The sequence below is a fragment of the Cricetulus griseus genome, chromosome 7 (genome assembly GCF_003668045.3).
Source record: "Cricetulus griseus strain 17A/GY chromosome 7, alternate assembly CriGri-PICRH-1.0, whole genome shotgun sequence".
Lineage (NCBI taxonomy): Eukaryota > Metazoa > Chordata > Mammalia > Rodentia > Cricetidae > Cricetulus > Cricetulus griseus.
The window spans coordinates 127857322-127879489 of NC_048600.1; the positions used below are offsets into that span (position 1 = coordinate 127857322).

The 22168-nt window shown below is 55.6% G+C and overlaps 2 protein-coding genes across 2 annotated transcripts in view; both read right to left on the reverse strand.

Annotated features, from left to right (window-relative positions):
• Positions 1–1832: 1832 nt before the first annotated feature.
• Grin2c (glutamate ionotropic receptor NMDA type subunit 2C) lies at positions 1833–13501 on the reverse strand. Its single transcript, XM_035447184.1, has 12 exons — positions 13103–13501; positions 10377–10975; positions 9944–10058; positions 8704–8915; positions 8403–8568; positions 8055–8208; positions 6681–6806; positions 6329–6558; positions 5834–5994; positions 5276–5463; positions 3672–3904; positions 1833–3361 (listed from the first exon to the last, which is right to left on the reverse strand). Exons 1-12 carry the CDS (start codon positions 13499–13501, stop codon positions 2231–2233), a joined length of 3714 nt encoding a protein of 1237 aa, XP_035303075.1. The 3' UTR covers positions 1833–2230.
• Positions 13502–21396: 7895 nt separating this feature from the next.
• Positions 21397–22168, reverse strand: part of Fdxr (ferredoxin reductase) — an 8259-nt gene continuing 7487 nt past the window's right edge. The window contains exons 11-12 of the mRNA XM_027425733.2: positions 21955–22125; positions 21397–21820 (exon numbers count right to left, since the gene is read on the reverse strand). Coding sequence (XP_027281534.1) covers positions 21690–21820; positions 21955–22125 — 302 coding nt within the window. The 3' untranslated portion in view covers positions 21397–21689. The remainder of the gene's footprint in view (positions 21821–21954; positions 22126–22168) is intronic.

The window sequence follows — 22168 nt, forward strand, 5'->3', positions numbered from 1 at the left end:
AAATTTCATGTCACCCCACACCCCCTTTATGAGCACTGGCTCCCCTGGAAAAGGCTGATGTGTGTATGAGCTTTTGACTAAAAACAAATGAGCGAGGCAGCTAGGGCAGCCACAGGAGGGAACTGGGTCATACTGTAAGCACATACCACTGGGAGACAAGTGGCAGGGCCTTGCTTTTGCATGTTGCATCAAAAGGAAGAAAACAGCATTGAAGGTAGGGTTGCCAGGGCCCCATGTTGGATGCTTTCTCTCCTGTGACCTCACGTTTCTCCTCCCCCATGGTCTTTCTACCGCCTCTAGAGTCCGAGAGAGCCAGGGGCTCTTCCACCATGAACCGGAAGCTAAGACATCAGTTCTTGCCCCTCTTGCCCACCCCCAAACAGGCTGCTGGCACCTGGGCCAGCAAGCAGGCGCAGCCCTCCTCGCAGCCAACAGCAGGCTCAGTTCCACATTTGACTCTTAATTATCTTTCTAGTTCTTGGTTATTAATGGTCTCGGGCAGCAAGCAGAGCAGCCTAGATCTCCCTCCCCCGCCCCTCCCCTCCCCGACTCACCTGCTGCAGCCTTCTGCAGCTCACAGACCCTGACTCAGGAGGGTGGGAAAACAAGGGCTCAGGTCCAGAAACCGACAGCTATCAGTTAACCCTGTCACAGCTGGGTCGTGTCTGGGTCCAATGTCAGGCTCCCTTCCAGAGAGCATGTTGTCAGTGCTCACCTAGGTTTACAATCGCCACCTGTTGCTGTTGCTTGGTTCCATCTTGTGAACAGCCAAAAGGCAGTAAGCTATTATGACTGTAGAAGAGGGGGCTACCCGTTCTCAGGGTGCTCAGACTCTGTCCATAATGGAAATGTAACTGACCCTGCCATTTTCCCTAAGACAAAACTCAAACAGCTCAGTTATTGTGGCCCCACCCAAGCAACGTGATCTTTGGAGACTGAAGAGGCAACATAGGCAGAGGACACTAGGATGGCTCCAGGGGTCACTGGACCCAGCACCCCCCTCCCCTGGCTTCACCTCCTGCTCTGTCACGTGGAAGAATTATCTGCCAGCCTCCACCCCACCTAACCTGTGGAGGACAACGGGACCCCTGCTTTATATCTGTAACGGGACAAAGGGGTCTGACTGGACTGGTAATGCTTACCACACTTGGAATGGCGACTGATGCTTGCTCACTTCACGGAGTCATTGCTGAATAGATGTAATTGCTGATGGGAAAATGTGAAAGGCTTCAAAAGATGCAAACACCATCCTTACAGAGGTCCCCAGAACCAGTGATGTGTGACAATGAAAGGTAGTCAGCTGGGAACCCAGAGGGAGGATGGGAGCTGGACAGATGGACGGATTGTCCCACCTGAAAAGTTTTGGCATAGTGAAGCTGAACCATGCCTGACCCAGGGCAGCGCCTATGCCCACCCTCCAGAGACCATGGGCCAGGCCCGAGGCAAGCTTGGCAGAGTCCCCAAACAGACACTGTGACACAGGCTCTTGGCAAGGGGGGGGGTCTCCTAACCTGTCAAGACAGCCACTCCCCAGAAAGAGCCTCCCTACTGAGTGATGAACTCAATCCATGAGTCCCAGAGCCCACATAGTGATCACAGTTATCACAGAATAGGTGGAACTGGCCCTGAATACCACATGGCTTCTACTGCCCGGGAGCCCCCAGCCTCAGCCTGACCTATTCCCACCTTGCTCTTGGACACCCCTGAAGCTAAGGCTTCCCTAGAAGGAGCTGTCCACATGCTGTAAGCAGATGTCTAGCCCAGAATACACCCGAGGCTGTACTGGGCACCCTCCAGGATGTAGAATGAGGCAGCCAGGACCAAGTGAGTTGTAAAACATTGCTTTAATGCTCCAATGATCCAAGGAGAAGAAATTCCAACCTCCTGGAGCAAGGGGTGGGATGGCCCCACCCCCTTCTCCAGTTCCAATTTCTGTGTTCCCAGCCTAGGACCACAGCAGCCACAACCAGGAACTGGCTGGCACCGGGACAGGGACCCATTTTTACTCCCTGTGACTGCAAGACTTTGTGTGATGAGCAAGATCCCAGCCCACACCAGGACCTGAGCCTGTTAAGGTCACAAGCTGGCCATGGCAGACATCATCTTCGCTGGGGTCCTGTGGCCAGGATTTCAAAGTAGAAGCCAGAGAAGCCCACGCTTGTCTGCCCACTACACATGGCCAAGGCCAGCCACCAAATCCAGTCCAACAGGAACCAGAGCAGCCGGTACCTCACACTTCTGATTCCAGGCTGGAGATCCGCCTCCAGGTGCAGGACCTTGGGAAACTTTGTGTCCCACGGGCGTCCCTGCTGATCTCTTCCAGCACCCCACTGTCCCTGTAGCCTGTGCCTAGCCCCAGGGTCCTGCCTCTGTGTAATGGAGGCTCCCACGTTCCAATGTGCCAGGGGTTGTGGCTGGCACAGGGTCGAGGATGACGACAGACAGCCCCCCAACAGAACGGCAGATGGGTATGGGTGTGCAGGCAGACGTGCTGTCTGGGCTGCCAGGTGGCCACCCCCGCCGGTACACTCTCCACACAGGCCTCCCTGTAGGACGGCAGCCGCATCGACTGTGCCTGAACCAAGTGCCTGCAGGATGGCTGGCTTCGGGGGCAAGGGCAGGCACAGCCGTGACCGGTGCACCTGGCAGGCAGCGGGCTGGATCGAGTGAAGGCTTCTGCCACCGAGCTGGGTAGGGAAGCATGGCGAGGGCGCGGGCCCCGGGCCCAGGCCGCGCGCAACAGAGCCTCCCGCCGAGCCAGCTGTTCAGGCCCGAGCAGCGGCAGATCGTCGGGCTCTGGGGGCTCCGGGAAGAGCGGGAGGAAGGGGCGCCCGGATCTTTCAGCTCGAGGGAAGGAGCTGTAGTGGCAGTGCGCGGACAAGAGGGGGCGCTCCGAGAGCGCGCGCCGCTCGGAGGCCGAGAGGTGCCGCCCCGGGTGTCCGACCCGCACCGGCCACCGCGCATCCCAAGCGTGCCTGCACGGTGCTCGGGACGCTTCGGGCAGAGGCGGCCCGCACGTCGCGGGGCGGCCGGGGAGCTGCGGGGCCCTGCGCGTTTGCGGGGTGTGGCCCCCACCAGGAGGCCCCCAGCCACTGGGACTTCTTTGTCCTGGAGGACCCGGGGTGGACGACCGCGGGCCGGAGCTGGTGGGAGCAGGTGCTCGGCGGTTGCTGCCCCAATTCTCGATGGTGCGTGTGGCGCGGTCCAGAGAGCTGCTCATATCCGCGGTGTTCACCATGTCCCGAGCCGCCTGCAGCATCTTCAATACACTGGCCTGGGCTGAGCCTGCTGTGAGGTCGGGGCTGGGCGGCCGCGCAGGGCTGGGGAGGCTCTGTACCCCGTTGAAGCAGCTGTAGATGCCCTAGGCAATAGAGGGGAAGACAGGCCGTGAGCTGAGCCGTCTTCTCAGAGACCAGCCATCACTGTCCCCAACCATGTTCCAAGTAACAGCTTTTAAAGCCCCAACTGTGTGTCAGGCAATGTGCTATTCTGCAGATGAATGAAATATCAGGTTTATTTGTTCTAACGACACGACACTTTCTAGCAAAGCTCCACCATGCTGGCAAACGCTTCTTCCCAAGATCTCAGTTTTACATCTGTAAATGGGTCCACAGCCATCTAGGTTGCTGTCCCTTACACTGAGACCCGTATAGGAAGAGTCAGGCACCTACCCTGCTGAAAGCCAGCAGGAAGTCCAGCTGGGGCGAGTTGGGCACTGAGTGGCGAAGTTTCCAGTAGACAAGGTGCTCCCAGGCAAAGACCAGCAGGGCCAGCCCCATGGCCACCAACAGCATGTAGAAGACACCTGCCATATTGTCAATGTCCAGTTTGCTGCTCATCACCTCATTCTTCTCATTCTGGCAGATCCCCGAGAGCCACACCGTCTCCAGCTTCTGGGTCTCTCCTGACAGAGGGTAAATACAAGACTCAGGACCTCCTGCTTTGCAGCAAGCCCTACCAACACTCCCTGAGCCTGGAGAGAGGACGGTTCTACATCCTTGTTTCCTAGTGGGGACCAGTGCAGCAGAGGTGGGACAGGGGCAGCCAGTAAGCAAGAAGAAAAGGCAGAGAGAAGCTAGCTGCAGAGTTAACGCCTGCCTCTCCCATATGCCCAGTAAGGTCTTGTTTGGGGTGTTGTTTTGTTTTGAAACAGGGTTTCATGTAGCTCAGGCTGGCCTTGAACTTGATAGTAGGCAAGGAAGATCTTGAACTCCTGAGCCTCCTGCCTCCACCTCCCAAGCTGACACTACAGGCTGACACTACCATGGCTGCCGGTTAAGGCTTGCCAGTTGGTTAAATTTTAGCATTCACTCGGTCATTCCTCAGCATACACTCTTTACCACTGACATGCCAAGCTCGAGCTGGGTCCCTGGAAAATCACAAACACTCTTGTTTGCTCTCACTATTACACAGAATGTATGGTATCGACCATGTTTTGAGTTTAAGATTATGGGGGTGAGATTTATTTTTATTTTTCATTATGTGTTTGTCTATGTGTGTCTGTGCATGGACATCACAGGTGCTATGTATGAAGGCCAGAGGCATCCAATCCCCATGGAGCTGGAGTTACAGTTGGCTGTGAGCTATCTGATGTGGGCGCTGGGAACCAAACCCAGGTCCTCTACAAGAGCACTGCACACTCTTAGACACTGAACCATCTCTGCAGCCCCGAGGCATGGGGTGTATTTTGTTTTGAGACAAGCGTTTGATTTGTAGTCCAGGCTGGCCTCAAACTCATGATCTCTCCACCTGGGGCCCCTGTTCCATGCCCAGCTCAGACAACATGTTATCAGCTATGGAGGGAACTGTCAACTCAGAGCTTTCTCTGGTTTAGAGCAGGCTGGGCTGGCCACTCCAACTCCTGAGCCCTGCTGCCAAGGCTAGTCTGCTTCTACCTTGGGAGCAGGCAGAAGTTTGTCCCCACCCTCAGGTAATCTCAAGATGACAGAAGAGAAATGCTCACCTAGGAAAACCAGCAGGTGCCTGGGGGCACCCAGCCACTCAGAACCCCACCAGGCAACTAGAGTGCATCCTTGCCTTTCTTGCCCTTTGGGGAACCCCCAGCTCTGGTCCTTGCTCCCTCTTACAAGTCATCCCTTCCTGAGGGCTAGTCCGTTTTTCCTCATACTTGCACCCCAGCTGCCCCATCATCACCCCCGAGGCCTTTCCCTGTGGAGGCTCTGTGCACACAGAAATGATGGTGGAGATGCTGGTAACCACGGGCTCTGGGCTCCACCCTGGTCCCTTCCTGGACCCTGCAATTGATGGTACTCACCATCCCCCAGGAACTGCAGGAGTGCCAGGTCTATGGCCCGCTTCCAGTGGGAGTCTTTCTGCATGGCAATGCCATAGCCAGTGGTGGCAAAGACCTTGCCAGATCCAATGGTGACCAGCTTGCAGCCTTCGTCCTTCCCCGCCATGTAGTTGAGGACAGCAGCATCGTAGATGAAAGCATCCAGCTTCCTAGAGACAGGCTGAGCCCTCAGGGCCAAGGACCCAGACAGAGGAGAGGGAAGCACCAAACCCGGGGCGTCCAGGGGACTGAGTAGAGGAGCCTGCAGGCACCACCAGAGGTGCCCTTGTAAGGATCCCTTCCTCGCTCCTCAGAGAGGGCAGGGAACTCCGCTCATCCGCTGTGCCCTCAAGAGCCTGCCACTTTATAGTCCTCACCCCAAACTCTGCCTCAAGATCCCCTTCCCCTTCTCTAGGAGCTCCACAAGACATGCCAGCTCCATTGTCCCCACCTCAGGTCTCTAAGGAAGGGACACCTATGGGTGCTTCCTGGGGAGGCGTGGAGCCAGAAGCAGAGGAGGGCACAGGGCTGGGGACCCACCCCATCTTCAGGCTTGTGAGCGCATCCTCCACCGAGCGCTGGTTGAACTTGACCATGTGGGTGTGCATGTCACGGTAGTTGCTCCGAATGTTTCTCTCTGTGCTGCCATTGGGCACCGTGCCAAAGCGGAAGGGCGGGTACTGATCTTGAGGTCGCTGGAACTATGGGCAGAAAGCAAGCCACTCCCACCCTCTTCGTGTAGCCTTCAGGGTACCAAAGTCCCAGCCCCAAGTCTGACTTGCACAGTCTTAGGCCCAGCCCAGGCCTCCCCAGTCTTTAACAAATGGAAGCAAGATGCTGAGATAGGGAGACTTAGCCAAGGCCACTCAGGCTGTGGACCTGAGCAGTCATGGATCCTTCTCCCCAGGCCCCCAAATTCTTCCCACTCCAGCCTTAGTTCCGATCCCCCAGACTGTTTGTCCTGTGTCTGCCCATCCAAGGTCTATCCCCACCCTTGGTGTGTCCCCACCCTCCACCTGGCTGTGGCCCAGGAACCTTCTTGTCACTAAGGCCCGACACAGTGTCGATGTATTGCTCCTGGATCATGAAGGCTGCCAGGTTGGCCGTGTAGCTGGCGAGGAAGATGACAGCAAAGAAAGCCCACACCAGGACCATGATCTTGCTGGTGGTACCCCGGGGGTTCTCGATGGGAACAGAGTTGTTGAAGACCAGTGCCCACAGCAACCATACAGATTTGCCAATGGTGAAGGACGGTCCTCCAGATTCTGGGGGTGAGAGGGTGAATGCTGGGGCTTCCTGACCCGCTATGGAAGGGCTCAGCCTGGTGGGAACCTCATCACTAGTCTTTCCACCCTGTACCTCTACCCAGGCCTGTGGAGCAGCTTACTCTTGCCCTTGGTGAGGTTCTGGTTGTAGCTGACAGGGCTGAAGTACTCGAACATGAAGACAGTGATGGCGACCACGGTGAGGCACATCACAAACATCATCACCCACACGGAGGGGCTGTAGGGCTCTGGGGACCGAGGCAAGGGGCGTGGCTCAGAGACCTCAGCCCCGCCCACCCATCCCATCCCAGCAGCACCAGGCAGAAACAACCGGAGATGAGCGCAAAGGAGAGCGTGGCAGCCCTGCAGGTGAGGCCAAAGCGCCCCGATCCTCAGAGCAGCAGAGCCCCAAAGGGCCTAAGAAGGGACAGTGTACAGGGTCCAAGGCTTCCTCCTTCCTTCTGCCCTGGGATCACCACACATGACTCCACTTTAAATCTTCATAGCTCCCACATCTCCAGCAGGACCTGTTCCTGGAGAGGATTCTGATTCCCTCCACCTGGAGTATGAGGCCCTGAGGGCAAATCTTACTCCATATTCCATTGACTTGGGACCCTTCCGAGTTTGTCTCCTGGATTAAGAAGACATTACTATCCGAACCACTTGCTCCTTTGCTGGGAAGGTCATCCTAGGAAGTGGGGTGACTGTCTTTCCTGACACTCATAGAGGCGCTGTGGTGTGTGTGTGTGTGTGTGTGTGTGTGTGTGTGTGTGTGTGTGTGTGTGTTTCACCCTGGCTGGCCTGGAACTCACTATCGCTGTGTAGACCAGGCTGGCCTTAAACTCACACAGATCCTCCTGCCTCTGCCTCCCAGATGCTGGGATTAAAGGTGTGCACTGCCGCTCCCAACTCTGTGACTTTCTTAAAGCCACCCAGCAAGAAGGGGCAGAGCTGGGGTCTCACACTGACCTAGCCAGCTCTCAGCCCCTCCCCAGAATCCCACCTGCCCTTACAGCTCTCTGAGTCACTTCATGATACAAGCCCCACCTGACCCCCCCCTCACTGGACACCCTGGAAAGGGAAGGACCTTAGTTGTATGCTGTAACCCTGTAATATGCCTGGGGGCCTGGCACAATGGGACTGACCCCCAGTATTCAGGGTTCCTAATGGAGTAAGAAAACCATTAGCATCTCTCTCATGCTGCCCACATGCTTCATCCTTGGTCCACGGCCCAAGCCACAGCACAGCCTGTAGCCAGCCGATCAGTGGCTCCGTTGGCCTGTCAGAGTCTTTTCACCCTGACATGGCCCAGAAGCCACAGCATTAGCATTACGCCATCATTTCCTCTTCACCCGCGTCCCACCACCCTCTAAGACTCTCAAGGGTAGCATGCTTGGCTTTGAGGGTCCACCCCAAACTTCACCTTTCTATTCAGACCCCCACACCCACCCCTGGATCCTCGTGCCCAGAGCCTTCACTGGCCACCCAAACCTCACCCAGGAAAGCTGAGGGGGAGACTGTGCCGTTGCTTCTAGCCACCATCACACTGATGCCGGTCTCCACAAAAGGCACAGAGAAGTCTATAATCTCAGAGCGCTCCTCGTTGATGGTGAGGGAGCCGATGGCCATGTCTGCCCGCTTGTAGTATACCTAGGGGCAGGAGGGGATTGAAGAGGTCCCCAGTGGAGCTGGCCACCCCCTCCCTGGGTCCTCAGAGCTCAGGTCCCAGGACTTCACTGTGGAGCTGACAGCCCAGTTGCACAACCACGTGGCTGAAGGAAACATGACATCTAGCAAGCAGGGTGCCCGGGTCGAACCTATGGTTGAACCTGGGGTTGACATACCTCCCCGATCATGCCGTTCCACACACCGCGCACCCTCTTGCCGTGCTTGCCATTGGTCACCAGGTACAGGTCATAGGAGAACTTGACCACCTTGGCCAACTTTTTGAGGATGTCGATGCAGAAGCCCTTACAACAGAGCTTGGTGTAGGGGGTTACATCCCCGCTGCTGCAGCCACCAACACAAGTCAGAGCCCACCACAGCTCCCAGCCCCAGCTCTTCCTCCCAGCCTGGCATATGGACCCCACCGCCTACCCACACAGCAGCTGACCCGCCCATGGCAGCACCCAGCTCACACCAGACCTGAAGGTGTGGTTGCTCTGTCTACGGCAGGGCACAGTGTTAGGTACACAGCCACCTGTGCCAGGGTCAGGGCTCTCCACAATGACGAAGGGCCGTTCTTCCAGTGTGGCCACCGTCAGGTGCCGGCTGTCCACCACGGGCTGCAGAGAAGTGCTGTATCGAGGCCACACTGGGTACTTCATGTACAGGACTCCATGATCCCAGCGCCCCACCTGCAGAGAACAGCCTGCCTCAGCCCCAGCCCGCAGCACCGCTCCCCACCCTCTAGATAGGGCTTCTGGAGACCATCTGCCAAGGCCACAAGCCCTAAAGATACCCAGGGCAGACAGATTAGGGAGGCTTGGGAAGAGGCATTTGGAAGACAGACATACAGGCCAGTGGCTGAACATGGACAAAGGACAGGCTCCCCATAGCCTCCTCCAGGCCCTGTGATCGCCAGCGTTGTCACCTCATTGCTGCTGACCCAAAACACCGTCCTAAAGCCCGGGCTGTCTCACCATGCTCACATCACCACGACCCCAGCACAAAGTCTTCAGCCAACATTCATGTCCAATATTTCCCCATTTGTTTTCATGCCCCCCACAACTATCCACTACACCAGTGAACAATCTTTTGTCTATACCAGGTTAGTACCCATCCTGCTGGGCTCTTACTCAACCCTCTACAGCCTATTTTATGGATCTCATATTCAGTAATGCCTTCCCTGGTTTCTTCCTTTGAAAGCAAAACAAATTCCCACCTTCCTCTCTGTTCACTTGGTGTTTTGGATTGTTTTCTGTTTTGTTTTGTTTTGTTGGGCAGCAAAACAAGTTCTCACCGTGTAGCCCTGCTGGCCTGTAACTTGCTATGTAAATCAAATCGACCAAGCTAGGCTCAAATTTGAAGCAATCCTCCTGCCTCTGCCCCTTGAGTACTAGGATTATGGGCATGAATAGTCACTGCAGGCCCGGGGCTGTTTTGCATACATCTGTACTCAAGCACTGATCTTTCCTTATTCTACTTATTTACATGTCCAGCTGGCCAGCTCAGACGTAGGTCACTCCTCTAGGGCCAGGACTATGTGACAGAAATGCTTAAGTTCAGTAGTGCAAGGAAAGCAGGGTGTTTTGGGAGCCCCCGGGGACAGAGGTGTGTGAGCTAAACCATCTAGGAAGCCTCAAAGGTTTCCCAGTGATGGGACTCTGCTCAGCTGTGGGGAAATAACAGGAAACAGAGGGCCCTGGGCTCACCCCCATCTCACCATCTCCCAGAGGCGGTGCCGGTTGAGGGCGATCACAACCATGGTGGGCTGGACCAGGTACCCACCAGGGCTGAAGGAGAAGTCTCGGCCCTCCCAGGTGACATTCAGTAGGTGCCTAGGGAGGTGAGGCGGAGAAATGCCAGGGTGTCCCGCCCCAGGATGTGGCTCTCCAAGGGCACCCCATACTACCACCATCGTAGGGCATTCGTGTGCTTATTATTTTAAACGTCTCCCTGTGTTGACCCGTGGACATTTCCACACCCTAAAACCCGCTGTTTCTTTAGATAAGGATGCAAAGTCCCAGAGACCTAAAGGAACTTGACGTAGCATATGCTAGTGGGAGCTAGAGGGAGGTAAGAGAGACCCGGAGCCAGCCCAAGCTCACTGCCATTCAAGTCCCCTGAAGTGCCCCACATGACTGGGCGGGTCTTACCTGTAGAAGGCCTGCTTGGCAGGGCTGACAGGTCCGGGGTGGCTTCGGCAGTCCCCAGCCGGGGCAGGCAGGGTCCCGTACTGGCGACGGTAGCTGTGGGCCCCGAGGGCCAGGATGGCCACACCGTCGCGGACCTTCTGGCGCAGGCTTAGGCGCCAGCTCTCGGTGACCACACTGATGAGGCCCACCGGGAAGGCTGCCGGGGGCGCGTCGGTGCTCCCCAGCGCCAGGTTAGGCACCAGCCACACGTGGCCGGGTCCCACCAGGCCGGCCTGTGCAGCCTCAGCGAAGAGCACCTCGGCCTCCTCGCGGGAGCAGTAGGCCACCAGCACGGGCGCGTCGACCTGGCGCAGCAGGCGCTGAGTGCGCGCTCGCGGGCCGCCCGGGCCCAGCTCCAGTGTGAGCACGTCCAGCAGGCGCCAGCTCAGGTAGCTGGCGTCGGCGACGGCGCGCACACCCTCGAGGAAGAGCGCGTGGCCCGGGTGCAGGCTGGTGATGACGGCGAACGCGCTCCAGTCGTATTCCTCCAGCACCTTGAACAGCACCTGCAGCTGCTGCTCCAGGGACACGCCCAGCTGCAGGAAGGCGGAGCCAGGCTCCTGGGGACGGGGCGTGGCGGGCCTGAGTGGGGGGCGGGGCGGAATGAGCCTCGCCCTGCGCCCCAGCCCCCACCTTTCCCTGCTCCTGAAACCCTAGAGTGGGGGGTTGTGGGGGAGGGCTCAGGGCCCCGGGGGAGCCCTGCCCTGTGGCCCATTGGATTCACCTGAGAAATTTTGCAAACTAAAATTCCCGCCCCCCAACCTGACCCTGCTGGACCACCGACTAGAAGCCTCAGCATCATCAGTGAACTTATGAGAAACCCAGGAGTCGCCTTGCGGTGGTGGCGCACGCATTTCATCCCAGCGCTCAGGAGGCAGAGGCAGGCGGATCTCTGTGAGTTCGAGGACAGCCTGGTCTCCAGAGCGAGTGCCAGGACAGCTAGAGCTATACAGGGAACCCTATCACCAAAACCAAAAACCAAAAACCAAAACGAAGCAAACAAAAACTACAGAAGTCCTAGCTGCACTCCAACACCTATGGCACCCAATAGAATTTCAGGGTGATGCCCGGAATCGGCCTATGAGCAAGCTCTTCCCGGTTTCCCATGAGCCCGCGAGTTTGAGAAGCACTGTCCACACCAACCGAATCTGAGTCTTGGAATTCCAGCGCAAGGCTCCGCGCTCTTCCCAGGCGACAGTGAGAGTCAAGAAACAAAGTCCTGGGAGCTGATGTCGGCCCAGACTTAGATAACAGGAAAGCACCATCCTGCCCAGAGCCTCTGGAGCCAGAAAGTTCCTCCTTTACACTACCTCGACGCCCAAAAGGCCACAGACACGGGGAACGTCAGTGACCAGTTTCCTCTTAAGGTCTCCTTACCACTACGGCTTCTCCCAAGAAGCCTTCTCACTGTCATCATTCTGATCTTATTTTTTTTTTTAAAGGGAAACTATAGGCCGCAAACCCAGTTTCTTCCATAGACGCATGCCACATGTGGCAACCACAGCTCTTGGGAGGCTGGAGGGTCACCACAAGTTCAAGACCAACCTGGTCTACACAGTAAGTTCCAGCCAGCAGCCCAGACTACAAACTGACACCCTATCTCAAAGAGAGAGTGCAAAGGTGGAGACTTTGAAGCTGTAGCTTCTGATCCAAGCAAACAGACTTAAAGATAAACATGTGTGACATTTATGAGGTGGTGGGGAAAGGTGGCCACTGACTGGATATTTGAGGAGGCTGAAGAATTTGTATTATTTATTTTAGAGGTGATGATGTATGGTGGGTTCATTTTTTAAGCATTCGTCTGCTGGAGGTACACACTGAAGTATTTATGGGAGGGATAATAAGCTGTCTGGAATTCTGCTTCCGTTTACCACAGCAGGGAGGAGCGTGGGGAGGGGAGGTGGGTCAAAGAGGACGGAAGGTAGACGGGTGTGCCTTTATACTCTCTCTGTACATTCTCAAAATTCTCTGTGATGAAGGAGCCATGAAATGAAGCAAATCAAACCAGTGTTCTCACGCATCACCTTCTTTGACCTGCCCTTACTTACAATAAAGCCAGAAGCTTCTCAAGTGGTGAGTCCCACCTCCTTCTCCAGGCTAGCCTGTTCAGCAAAAGCGCCCAGCAGATCCCTATATCCCTCCCGATTCCCCCTTAGCCTCTGGTCTCAGAGCAGACACTGTTGGTTGGAAGGTCGTTTCTGACCAACACCCTCTCCAAACAGGCCCCGTGAGACTCCTTCCCTGGTGGCATCTGTCTTTCCTTCAAAATACCTCTGTCACTTGGAATTGTCACTTGGAATTGTATATGAATCTGTGTTGGGAACTTTCTCCCCAGGGGACCAAGTGTGTCTGTCTCTCCCATGCCTGGAGCCACAGTGACCTGGCCCTGTAGTGCCATATCCTACATATGAATGCTTAGTTTCCAAAGGGTCTAGGGCCTAACCACTGAGCTGGAGAAGCAGAGTAGGTGGCCAGGCCATCACAGCTGGAAAGCCATCTACCTACCCCATCCAGACACAGATGTGACAGCAATTCAGAGCACTGGTGCTCTGCAGCGAGGGAACATCCCCACTTCCCTCATCATGTTTTCAATCCCACCCAGTCCTAGCTTCCCCCTAGTCCAAACTCAGCCGTGGACCCTAGCTCCAGCCTAGCTCTGGCTCAGGGAAGGAGGAAGGGACAGGCACCTTGGGGGTGAGGACCACGGCAGAGCCTCCACTGATGCTGAGGATGGGCGCGTGGGTCTGGGAGGAGACGAAGTCCAGTAGCTGGGCCACTGCCTCAGTGTCTACGCTGTCCTCAAAGACGATGCCGTGGACACGGGCAGCACCCAGAAGCCCGCAGATTTGGGTGAGGATGCTGCTGGGGTTGGTATTGTTGATGCCAACTGTGAGTGGCTGGATCTCCAGAGGCAGGTCCAGGAAGTTCTGGGTGGTGAGACGAGTAGGGGCCTGGGTCTGCAGTGGCCCAGAACTGCTGAACACCACTGCCACCGTCACTGCCTGTTCTCCTTGCCCTGGGCCCAGCCCTGCCCAGGCACCAAAGAGTGAAGTGAGCAGCAGGGCCGGCCCTAGGGCCCCACCCATGTCCACTGGAGGGTCCTGCAGAAAAACCAGAGCAGGCACAGAGAGAGGTAGATGAACAGACAGGAGGTAAGGACCAGAGAACACACAGCCAGATGACAGAGAAGAGAGAACCCCCCCCCTCCACAGGAGAGACAGACACAGACAGGTACAGACAGGCAGACAGACAGACAGACAGACAGACAGACAGAGAAAGAGATAGGTTAGCTGAGCAACCCCAGGGCACCTTGGAGAGGCAGAAGCCAGGACAAAGCGTGTCACCCTTATCTAAGAACAGCTAGAAAGGTCACCATCCCCAAACCCTAGCAAAGACACTGGAATGTTAGAGCTGAGTTCAAATCAGGAACACCACTTACTAGCTGTATGATCTTTAAAACAAACAAACAAACAGGTTTATTACAAAATTATGTAAAGATGTGTGTGTTTGTGTAGGGCTCTGTACACACACGTGTGGGCACCTGTAGAGTCAGACCCCCTGGAGCTACAGGCAGTTGTGAGCAGGCAGGCTGCTGTAAACTCCTCCCCCCTCCTTCTATCAGACCCTGGCCTCCTCACTCCCCACTAGGCAGACCTTCTCTCAGTGGAGGACCCAGCACTTGCTCACACAGGTATGAGGAGCTGATAACAGTTGACTGTTATGGCTGACAGGCAAGATGGAATTTAGCAAGTCAGGGTTTTAAGCCAAAGTGCCCGGTAGAAAGAAGAGAGGATTGGCAGCAGAGGAAGGAATGCTGTGGGGTTACTGGAACCCGTGAGATGTCTCCATGTCTATGACTGAGTGTGGGATAGGACCCTAAATCACACCGTACCATGTGATTTGGACTGTATCATTTCCAAGCACGACAGCCAAGGGCACGGTCATGCTCACTGCTCCTTTGAAGGCCTGTGTGCTCATCCAGTTCTTTTACTTCATCCCCGTGGGGAGCCCCAAGCCTCCACCATCTCTGTCTCCCAGTAATGGGCTCTCTTCACCCACCCGGACTGACCAATACCGTAGTCCCAGGCACACACAATTTGAAATGCATGCATCTCACTGAAGTGAGGTGTGCTGTCCGCACACAAGTACACTGGACATTGGAGATGGTGTGAAGATGGGTAAAACAGTATTAAAAACTACCTCAGTAATAGTCTTATTGTTTTAATGTGCTGTGTGCCTGTGTGTGGTGTGTGTGTGTGTATGTGTGTGTGTGTATGTGTGTGTGGTGTGTGTGGTATGTGTGTGTGTGATATATGTGTATATGGTGTGTGTGTGTGGTGTGTGTGTGTGTGTGTGGTGTGGTGTGTGTGTGTGTATGTGGTGTGTGGGGTGTGTGTGTGTGTGTGTCTCTGTGTGTGTGTGTATGTGTGTGTGTGTGTGTGTGGTATGTGTGTGTGTATGTGGTGTGTGTGTCTGTGTGTGTGTGTGTCTGTGTGTGTGTGTGTCTGTGTGTGTGTGTGGTGTGTGTGTGTGTGTATGTGTGTGTGTGTATGTGTGTGTGGTGTGTGTGTGTGTGTGTGTGGTGTGTGGTGTGTGTGGTATGTGTGTGTGTGATATATGTGTATATGGTGTGTGTGTGTGGTGTGTGTGTGTGTGTGTGGTGTGGTGTGTGTGTGTGTATGTGGTGTGTGGGGTGTGTGTGTGTGTGTGTCTCTGTGTGTGTGTGTATGTGTGTGTGTGTGTGTGTGGTATGTGTGTGTGTATGTGGTGTGTGTGTCTGTGTGTGTGTGTGTCTGTGTGTGTGTGTGTCTGTGTGTGTGTGTGGTGTGTGTGTGTGTGTATGTGTGTGTGTGTATGTGTGTGTGGTGTGTGTGTGTGTGTGTGTGATATATGTGTATGTGTGTGTGTATGTGTGTGTATGTGTGTGTGTGTGTGTGTGTGTGTGTGTGTGGTGTGTGTGTGTGTGTGTGTGGTATGTGTGTGTGTGTGTGTATGTGTGTGTGTGTGTGTGTGTGTGTGTGTGTGTGTGTGTGTGTGTGTGTGTGGTGTGTGTGTGTGTGGTATGTGGTGTGTGTGTGTGTGTGTGTGTGTGTGTGTGTGTGTGTGTGTGTGTGTGTGTGTGTGTGTGTATGTGTGTGTGTGTGTGTGTGTGTGTGTGTGTGTGTGTGTGTGTGTGTGTGTGTGTGTGTGTGTGTGTGTGTGTGTGTGTGTGTGTGTGTGTGTGTGTGTGTGTGTGTGTGTGTGTGTGTGTCTGTGTCTGTGTCTGTGTCTGTGTCTGTGTCTGTGTCTGTGTGTGTGTGTGGTGTGTATGCTCAAGTATGTGTATGTGCTTGTGGAGGCCTGAGGCATCAGGCTTACTCTTTACCTTATTCATTGAGGCAGAGTCTTTCCTTCAAACCCAGAGCACTAGAATGGCAGGCAAGCTACAGTGCCCACCCAGCATTTATGTAAGCTCTGGGGATGCAAACTCTGGTACTCATGTTTATATGGAAAATTCTTTATCTATTGAGTCAGCTTCTCAGCTCTCCTCGTTGATACTTTGTTTAAAGATTTATTTATTGTATTTACAGTGTTCTGCCTCCACGACAGAAGAGGGCACCAGATGTTTGTGAGCCACCATGTGGTTGCTGGGAATTGAACTCAGGACCTCTGGAAGAGCAATCAGTGCGCTTAACCTCTGAGCCATCTCTTCAGCCCCCTCATTGATATTTTTATATTCACTACATGTTAAAATGATATTTTGGATATATTGAATTAAAATATATTTATTAAGACAGGCATAGTGGTACATATCTTTAGTTCTAGCTCTTGGGAGGCAGAGGCAGGAGGATCTCTGAGTTAGAGGCCAGCTTGGTCTACAGAGTTGAGTTCCAGGACAGCCAGAGATGCACAGAGAAGCCCTATCTTGATAAAACCAATAACTAACTAAATACCTAACTAATTAAATAATACTATTAAATACTATTTAATACTATTAAAATTTCATGTTTTAATTTTTTCATATTAAACTTGTAGTTTCATTCAGGTTTGGTTTTTAACAAATGTGTCAGGGAGAGAGCCCGCAGGAAAGGGCAAAGCCCTTGGGGGCAAGGCCCTCCTGGATGCCTGAGGAGGGATCCTGTCCTTGTCCATATTCAGTGCCCCCTCCCCCCTCACCATCCCTAAATAGGCAGAGAAGAGGGTACAAGTGGCGCTTGGGGGTGAAGGACAACAGGGTAAGAAGAGGTGACAGATCAGGTTAAGTGGGATAAAGGGCACAAAACTATTTGCCAGAATCCACAGCTTTCTGATTCCAAATTGAACTTAAAGGGGGTGGGGGAGGGGAACCCTAAGGCACAAACAGTACCCAACTCCCTTCCCCCACCAGGGCTGTGAGGCAGGTAGCTTCACCAAGGCCATGGCTCCCTCATGCCTGGCCAAGGGAGCTAGGTGAAGGGCAGGGTCTTCCTGACAGTTTGAAGAGGTGAGGAAAACCAAAATAAAATGTCCAATGAATTATATAGTTGTTCAGCCAAGGGCCCAGTCAGAGCAGAACCCAGCAGGGGAGGGGCCTCAGTAGGCTCAAGGATCACTGCTGCCAGTTATTTTATTTTCCATTTTATTTAACTATTTATTTTGAGGCTGGGTTTCACTATGTAGCTCCTGCTAGCCTAGAACTCACTGTTGTAGACTAGAACTCAGAGCTCTGCCTTCCTCTCCATCCCCAGTGCTGAGATTAAAGACAGGTGTCCATCACACCCTGCTCTTTCCTCTTTTGTTAATGTTGGTACTAGATTTTTTTTTTTTTTTCTGAGACAGGGTTTCTCTGTGTAGCCTTGGCTGTCCTGTAATTCACTCTGTAGACCAGGCTGGTCTCGAACTCACAGAGATCCACCTGCCTCTGCCTCCCCAGTGCTGGGATTAAAGGTGTGTGCCACCACCGCCCAGCTGGTACTAGAAATTTTAAAACCACACTTGTGGCTGCTGTTGTGTTTTCTCCTGGACATTGTGGGTCTGGGGGAAGGGCCCAGGTTCTCTCCCAACTCCGAAGGGGGATGTTCCTTGCCAGCTTTCTTCCAATGTGAAAACATCCTCCTGAATTAAAGGTGGAGAGGAGGGAAATCGAGGCAGGGTGTAAGACTGTGAGCGCAGCAGCATCCGGCAAGTCCCTGAGCTTACAAAGCAATGTGACAGGGCATCTCCTCCTCACAAGATGCATGCCATCCCATGTCCCTGGCTCCCAGCCTCTCCTCCCCATCTGCTTCCTGCCCTCCTAACTGCTAGAACTTTTCACCCGGTCCCTCAGACAGGGGTCAAGCGGGACAGCTTCTCCCTGGTGCCCACAAAGGAGTCCCAGTGACCAAGCTAACCCAAACCCACTGTCTCGTCTCCTACTAGATACTCACCCCTGCTATGCTGTGTATGTGTCTTCATCTCCAGGCCTTGCTTCCTGCTGTTCCCCAGGTCAGGGAAACCTCTCCCTGACAAAATCCTATTTCCTTTCAGAGTCCAACCTAAGTCCGCATTAAGGCTTCTGCCCTTAATCTTGATTCTTCAGCCCTGGACCCCCCCAGGAAAAAGGCGGGGTTTGGGTTCCTCTGCTTTTCTCCTGCAGGGTGTGGAGCCCCGAGCTGATCCTGCTCAGGTCCCCCACACCGTTACTGGACTTTTGTATGTCTCTGATGACACTTCCCTCTCAAAGGGTCTTTAAAGCTGTGTTTGCTGAACTCCCCCGAGTACAGGGGAGAGGTTAGCAATGCCAGTCCTTTAGGACTCTCTGCATCTCTTGAAAGGGTCCATTGCCCCCACATGTTCAGGGACCTATTCCTCCGCTTCCACCAACCCCCAGTCACACACACAGGCTCCTCCACAAGGCCGTGCATACACACATAGACACACTCCCTCACACCCGGGATGCTAACGGCTCCCCCACTCCCAAGGCCCGCAAGCTCTAGTCCCCAAAGCTAGTGTCATCCACCTAGGCTGCTGATTCCTGCCACTGGGGGACCCACACTGACATGACCCTCTTTTACCGTTGTCGCCTTCCTTGGCTTTTGCCCCATAACATCCCAGGCACCTGGAACCAGACAGCTTTCTACATTGTCCACACTGGTGGGGACACTGAGTTCTGCCTCTTCCAATACTAACTGCCCCCTCCCGGCTGATTCTTCTCAGCCCCCGGGGGCACCCCGCCCCCTCCCCTCGCTGGAATCTTACTCTGGGGCTGTGAAGTTCGGGGTATTTTTAGGCCAGCGATAAATAATTCATAGGGAACGTGGCATCCAGCTGCCCCTGCGGGAGGAGGGGGCGCGAGCGCCGAAGGGCCACCATCACTTGCCGCTCAAGGACACTCGCGATGCGATGCGGCTGGCGGGCGGCAGTGGCGGTGACTCCGGGCACGGGGACCCGCGCCACGCCTCCTGGCGGCCAAATTGAGCACCACGCACTTCTCGACCCCAGCCTGGCTATTGCCCCCTGAACTCTCCCCTAACCCCAGCCCCAGCCCCAGCTCTATGCCCCGGGTCCTATGTCCCCAACCCCCTGCCTCAAGCCAGGTATGGGTCTCAAGTTCTTGGGCAGGGGATGGCCGGGTTAGCCTGGCAGGTGGGCCTGTGGTTCAGGACCCAGCCCAGGTCCCTTCAGATTGAACCCCCAGTCGTCCTGTTTCCTACCGACCTGCCCCTTTCTCGTTCTTATTCTTAACAAGTTTCGAAACTAGCTCAGAGGCAGGAACTGGACCTGCTGCAAAAAGCCAATGGAATAGCATCTTCTCCAAATACGGATTTTTCCCCCCGAAAATTTTCTTGTAGCTGGAGGGTGGGGGTGGGGCGTTGTTGCTGATGGCGCCAGGACTGGGCCACCATCTGAAGACTAACAGTGCTGTACCAGGTGTCCCATTGGGGAGGGAGGGATGGGAAACAAAGTGAGCAAATGGGGTCAGCGTCCCCAGGGGCATTTCTGCCTCTCGCCCAACAGGACCTTTGAAGGGTCGCCAAACACGCCCTTGGGAGATTTGCAGCATGCTAGGTGCCTTGACTTTTGGCAGCCCTCCCCCTGCCTGCCTAGGCCAAGCACAACCCGCTTCTGCAGCCAGAGACTAAGGCTTCTCCTCCCAGCCGTCGGGGATCCTTGTTGAAGCCCCAGGAGACCACAGCCTCCGGCTGGTGCTTCCAGGGCCCAGGGCACCAGGGCACCGGCTCTCCTGTGGCCTTTCCCGCCCACCCTCCTTTTGGAGCCCGGGAGCAAGGGTCAGCGTTTGGGCAAATCCTGTCACCCCAGAAACCCACTGATCTTGGAGGTCAGAGGATAGGGTATTAGGAGCTCCCAGGGAAGGGGCAGGAGGAGAGTGGGAAGCAGAGGGCTTGGGGAACTCACCCCAATGAGGGGGTCGATGGATGGCAGATGCGCGCAGCAGGTGCCCAGCGGGGACCAGCCCGGCAAATGCCACAGCCTCCTTTCTGCTCTCCGAGCTGTGTCCTTTCCAGCTCCCTGCGCTCTGGTTGAACCCAGCCTCGGTCCTAGGTCCTGGCCCCTGAAGGGTTCCTTGTCTCAGCAGCTTCCACCCGCAACAGTTGGACCAGGCAATCTAGATTCCCGCGTCCGGAGACTGTGCCCAACCTCGCCGGGCCACCGCGATAGGCGACGAGAAGGAGACTCAGCGACCCGAGGGACAAACGCCTTGGGCTCTCCGCCTGCGTCCTTCCCTCGCGCCCGCGGCCAGTCTGCCTCCCAAGCCTGTCTCTCCTCGCCTCCTCTGCGCTAGCTAGAGTCCACAACACCGGTCTGGCTCTCGAGGGTCGTAGTCCCCCCGACCCCTGACTCCCCGAACTGGCCGGACAGTCTCGGGTGTCCCTCGTCTGTCGCCACCGTCCTTGCCCGCGCGGCACTAGAGCCCCTTAAGTTGCCTGCGAAGTTGGTGCCCCTCCTGCTCACCGCCAGCCCCCACCCACCACTCACCCGGAGAAGGGGCGCTGCACCTACGCCCAAAGCCCGCGGCCGCCTCCCGTGTGATGCTCGTCCCAGAGCCAGTCCCGGAGAGCTGGCACACTGGCTGTGCGCTCGGCGGGCACCAGAGCCGGGCGCGGCGGGACCAGTGAGGATGGCGCGGCCTGGATGCCGCCCGCCCCCCGCGCCCCGCGCCCGCGCCCGGCGGCAGGGCTGTGTCCCAGGCTGCACAAAGGCGCGCCTCCCGCTCTCGGGGCTCACCAGCCGACTGTAATGGAGCTCACCGCCGGTTGCCTCCGTCCTGCCCTGGCCCGCCCCAGCCCGCCGCCACCGGCACTCCCTGGCCCTTCTAGGCCCCTCCCTGCCAGCCTGTGCTCCCAGCTGCCCACCTCTCCTCTTTCCTGCTCAGGGACCATCCCCAGACCCAACGCTCAGAGGCAAGGGCTGCCTCAGAGAAAAACACCAGCTTGCCAGGAGCCCTAGGTTTGAGCCCTTAGTTCCCTAGCTGCGTGACCTTGGGCCAGTTAATTTTGAGGCTCCTTCATTTTATAAAGTAAGGCCAGCATCTTGCTGCCACAAGAGACTGTAAACTGCCGCAGGCTGGGGTAGTTTTTGAAAAGGCTTGTGGATTTTGTGGAAGCTTGAAAACGGATAGGCACAGACCATGTGGAGATTGGAGGGCCAGACCAAACCTGCCAGCAATAGGGAGAGCCGGGAACATGCTGGGGACTAGCTACCCAGTGCCCTCACTCCGTCTTGCCTTCCTTCTCTTCTTTTGTCAACTGTTTCTCTGTCCTGGGGTATCAGGCAGTGAGGCCAGAAGGGCAGACAAGAAAGGGACTTGTCACCAGTGACTGAAGTGTGAACTGAAGACTGAGAGGCCACAGCAGCAGAGAATAGGCAGGAAAGGGGAGGGTAGGTACATGCCAGGCCTGACCGCCAAGCCCCCAAGGCCCCAAGAGACTCTAGAGCAAGTTTGTTCCCTTAGTTCCATCTAGCAGCCACAGACAAGCCAGAAAGTGCCCTCCCCCCAAAAAAAGGTAGCCCACCAACCATGGCTCTTAGGTATAGCTGTTTTATTTTCACTGTGCTTCCAAAGTTCATCAGGAGGGAATCAGAAGGGGGTAGAGTCAGCCTGTACATCCATTCATCCCCAGCCAAAGGTTCCCTCCTTGGCCTAGACCCACACTGGCAAGGTCAACTTGCAGAAGGCAGAGCTCAGAGGCCCCTGGAAGGGCCACAGCTCGGCCTCCAAGCCAGGCCAGTCAGCACTGTATCTGGGAAGAGTCCAACTCAGACTGCCTCCCTCCGGCCCCGCGTCTTCCCTCATGGGGGGGCTGGGGTCCAGGCTCAGGGCCCCAGCAGCTGCAGCATCTCCCTCGGATCCACCAGCTTCTCCCTCGGTTTCCCAGTGCCCTGGCCTCGAGATACCTCCTCAGCATCCAGCTTCTCCCAGTCTGAGAAAGAGACTGGCCGGACCCCTAAGACAGAGAGGAAGACAAACTAATACCATCGCCTCCCTCAACTCCTCAAGACCCTCCTACCAAGGGTAATGTTCCAAAGATTAGCCGCCCTCACACCTCCCCACTCCCAGACCACAGCATTAGGCTCAGACCTCGACTGCTGAGCAGCGCTTGAATGGCTGTATAGCCAGGTCTGGGGCCAGAGGGCAGCAGCCCCGCCTTCAGGTCCTGCAGCAACAGTTGGCTGGTGAGGAAGCTGTCCGTCATAGTCGTGGTGATAACACCTGTGGGTCCCCTCTTCACCCAGCCACTGCAATAGAGGCCTGAGAAGGACAAGAGATACTGCCTGGCAATTCTGCATCCCAG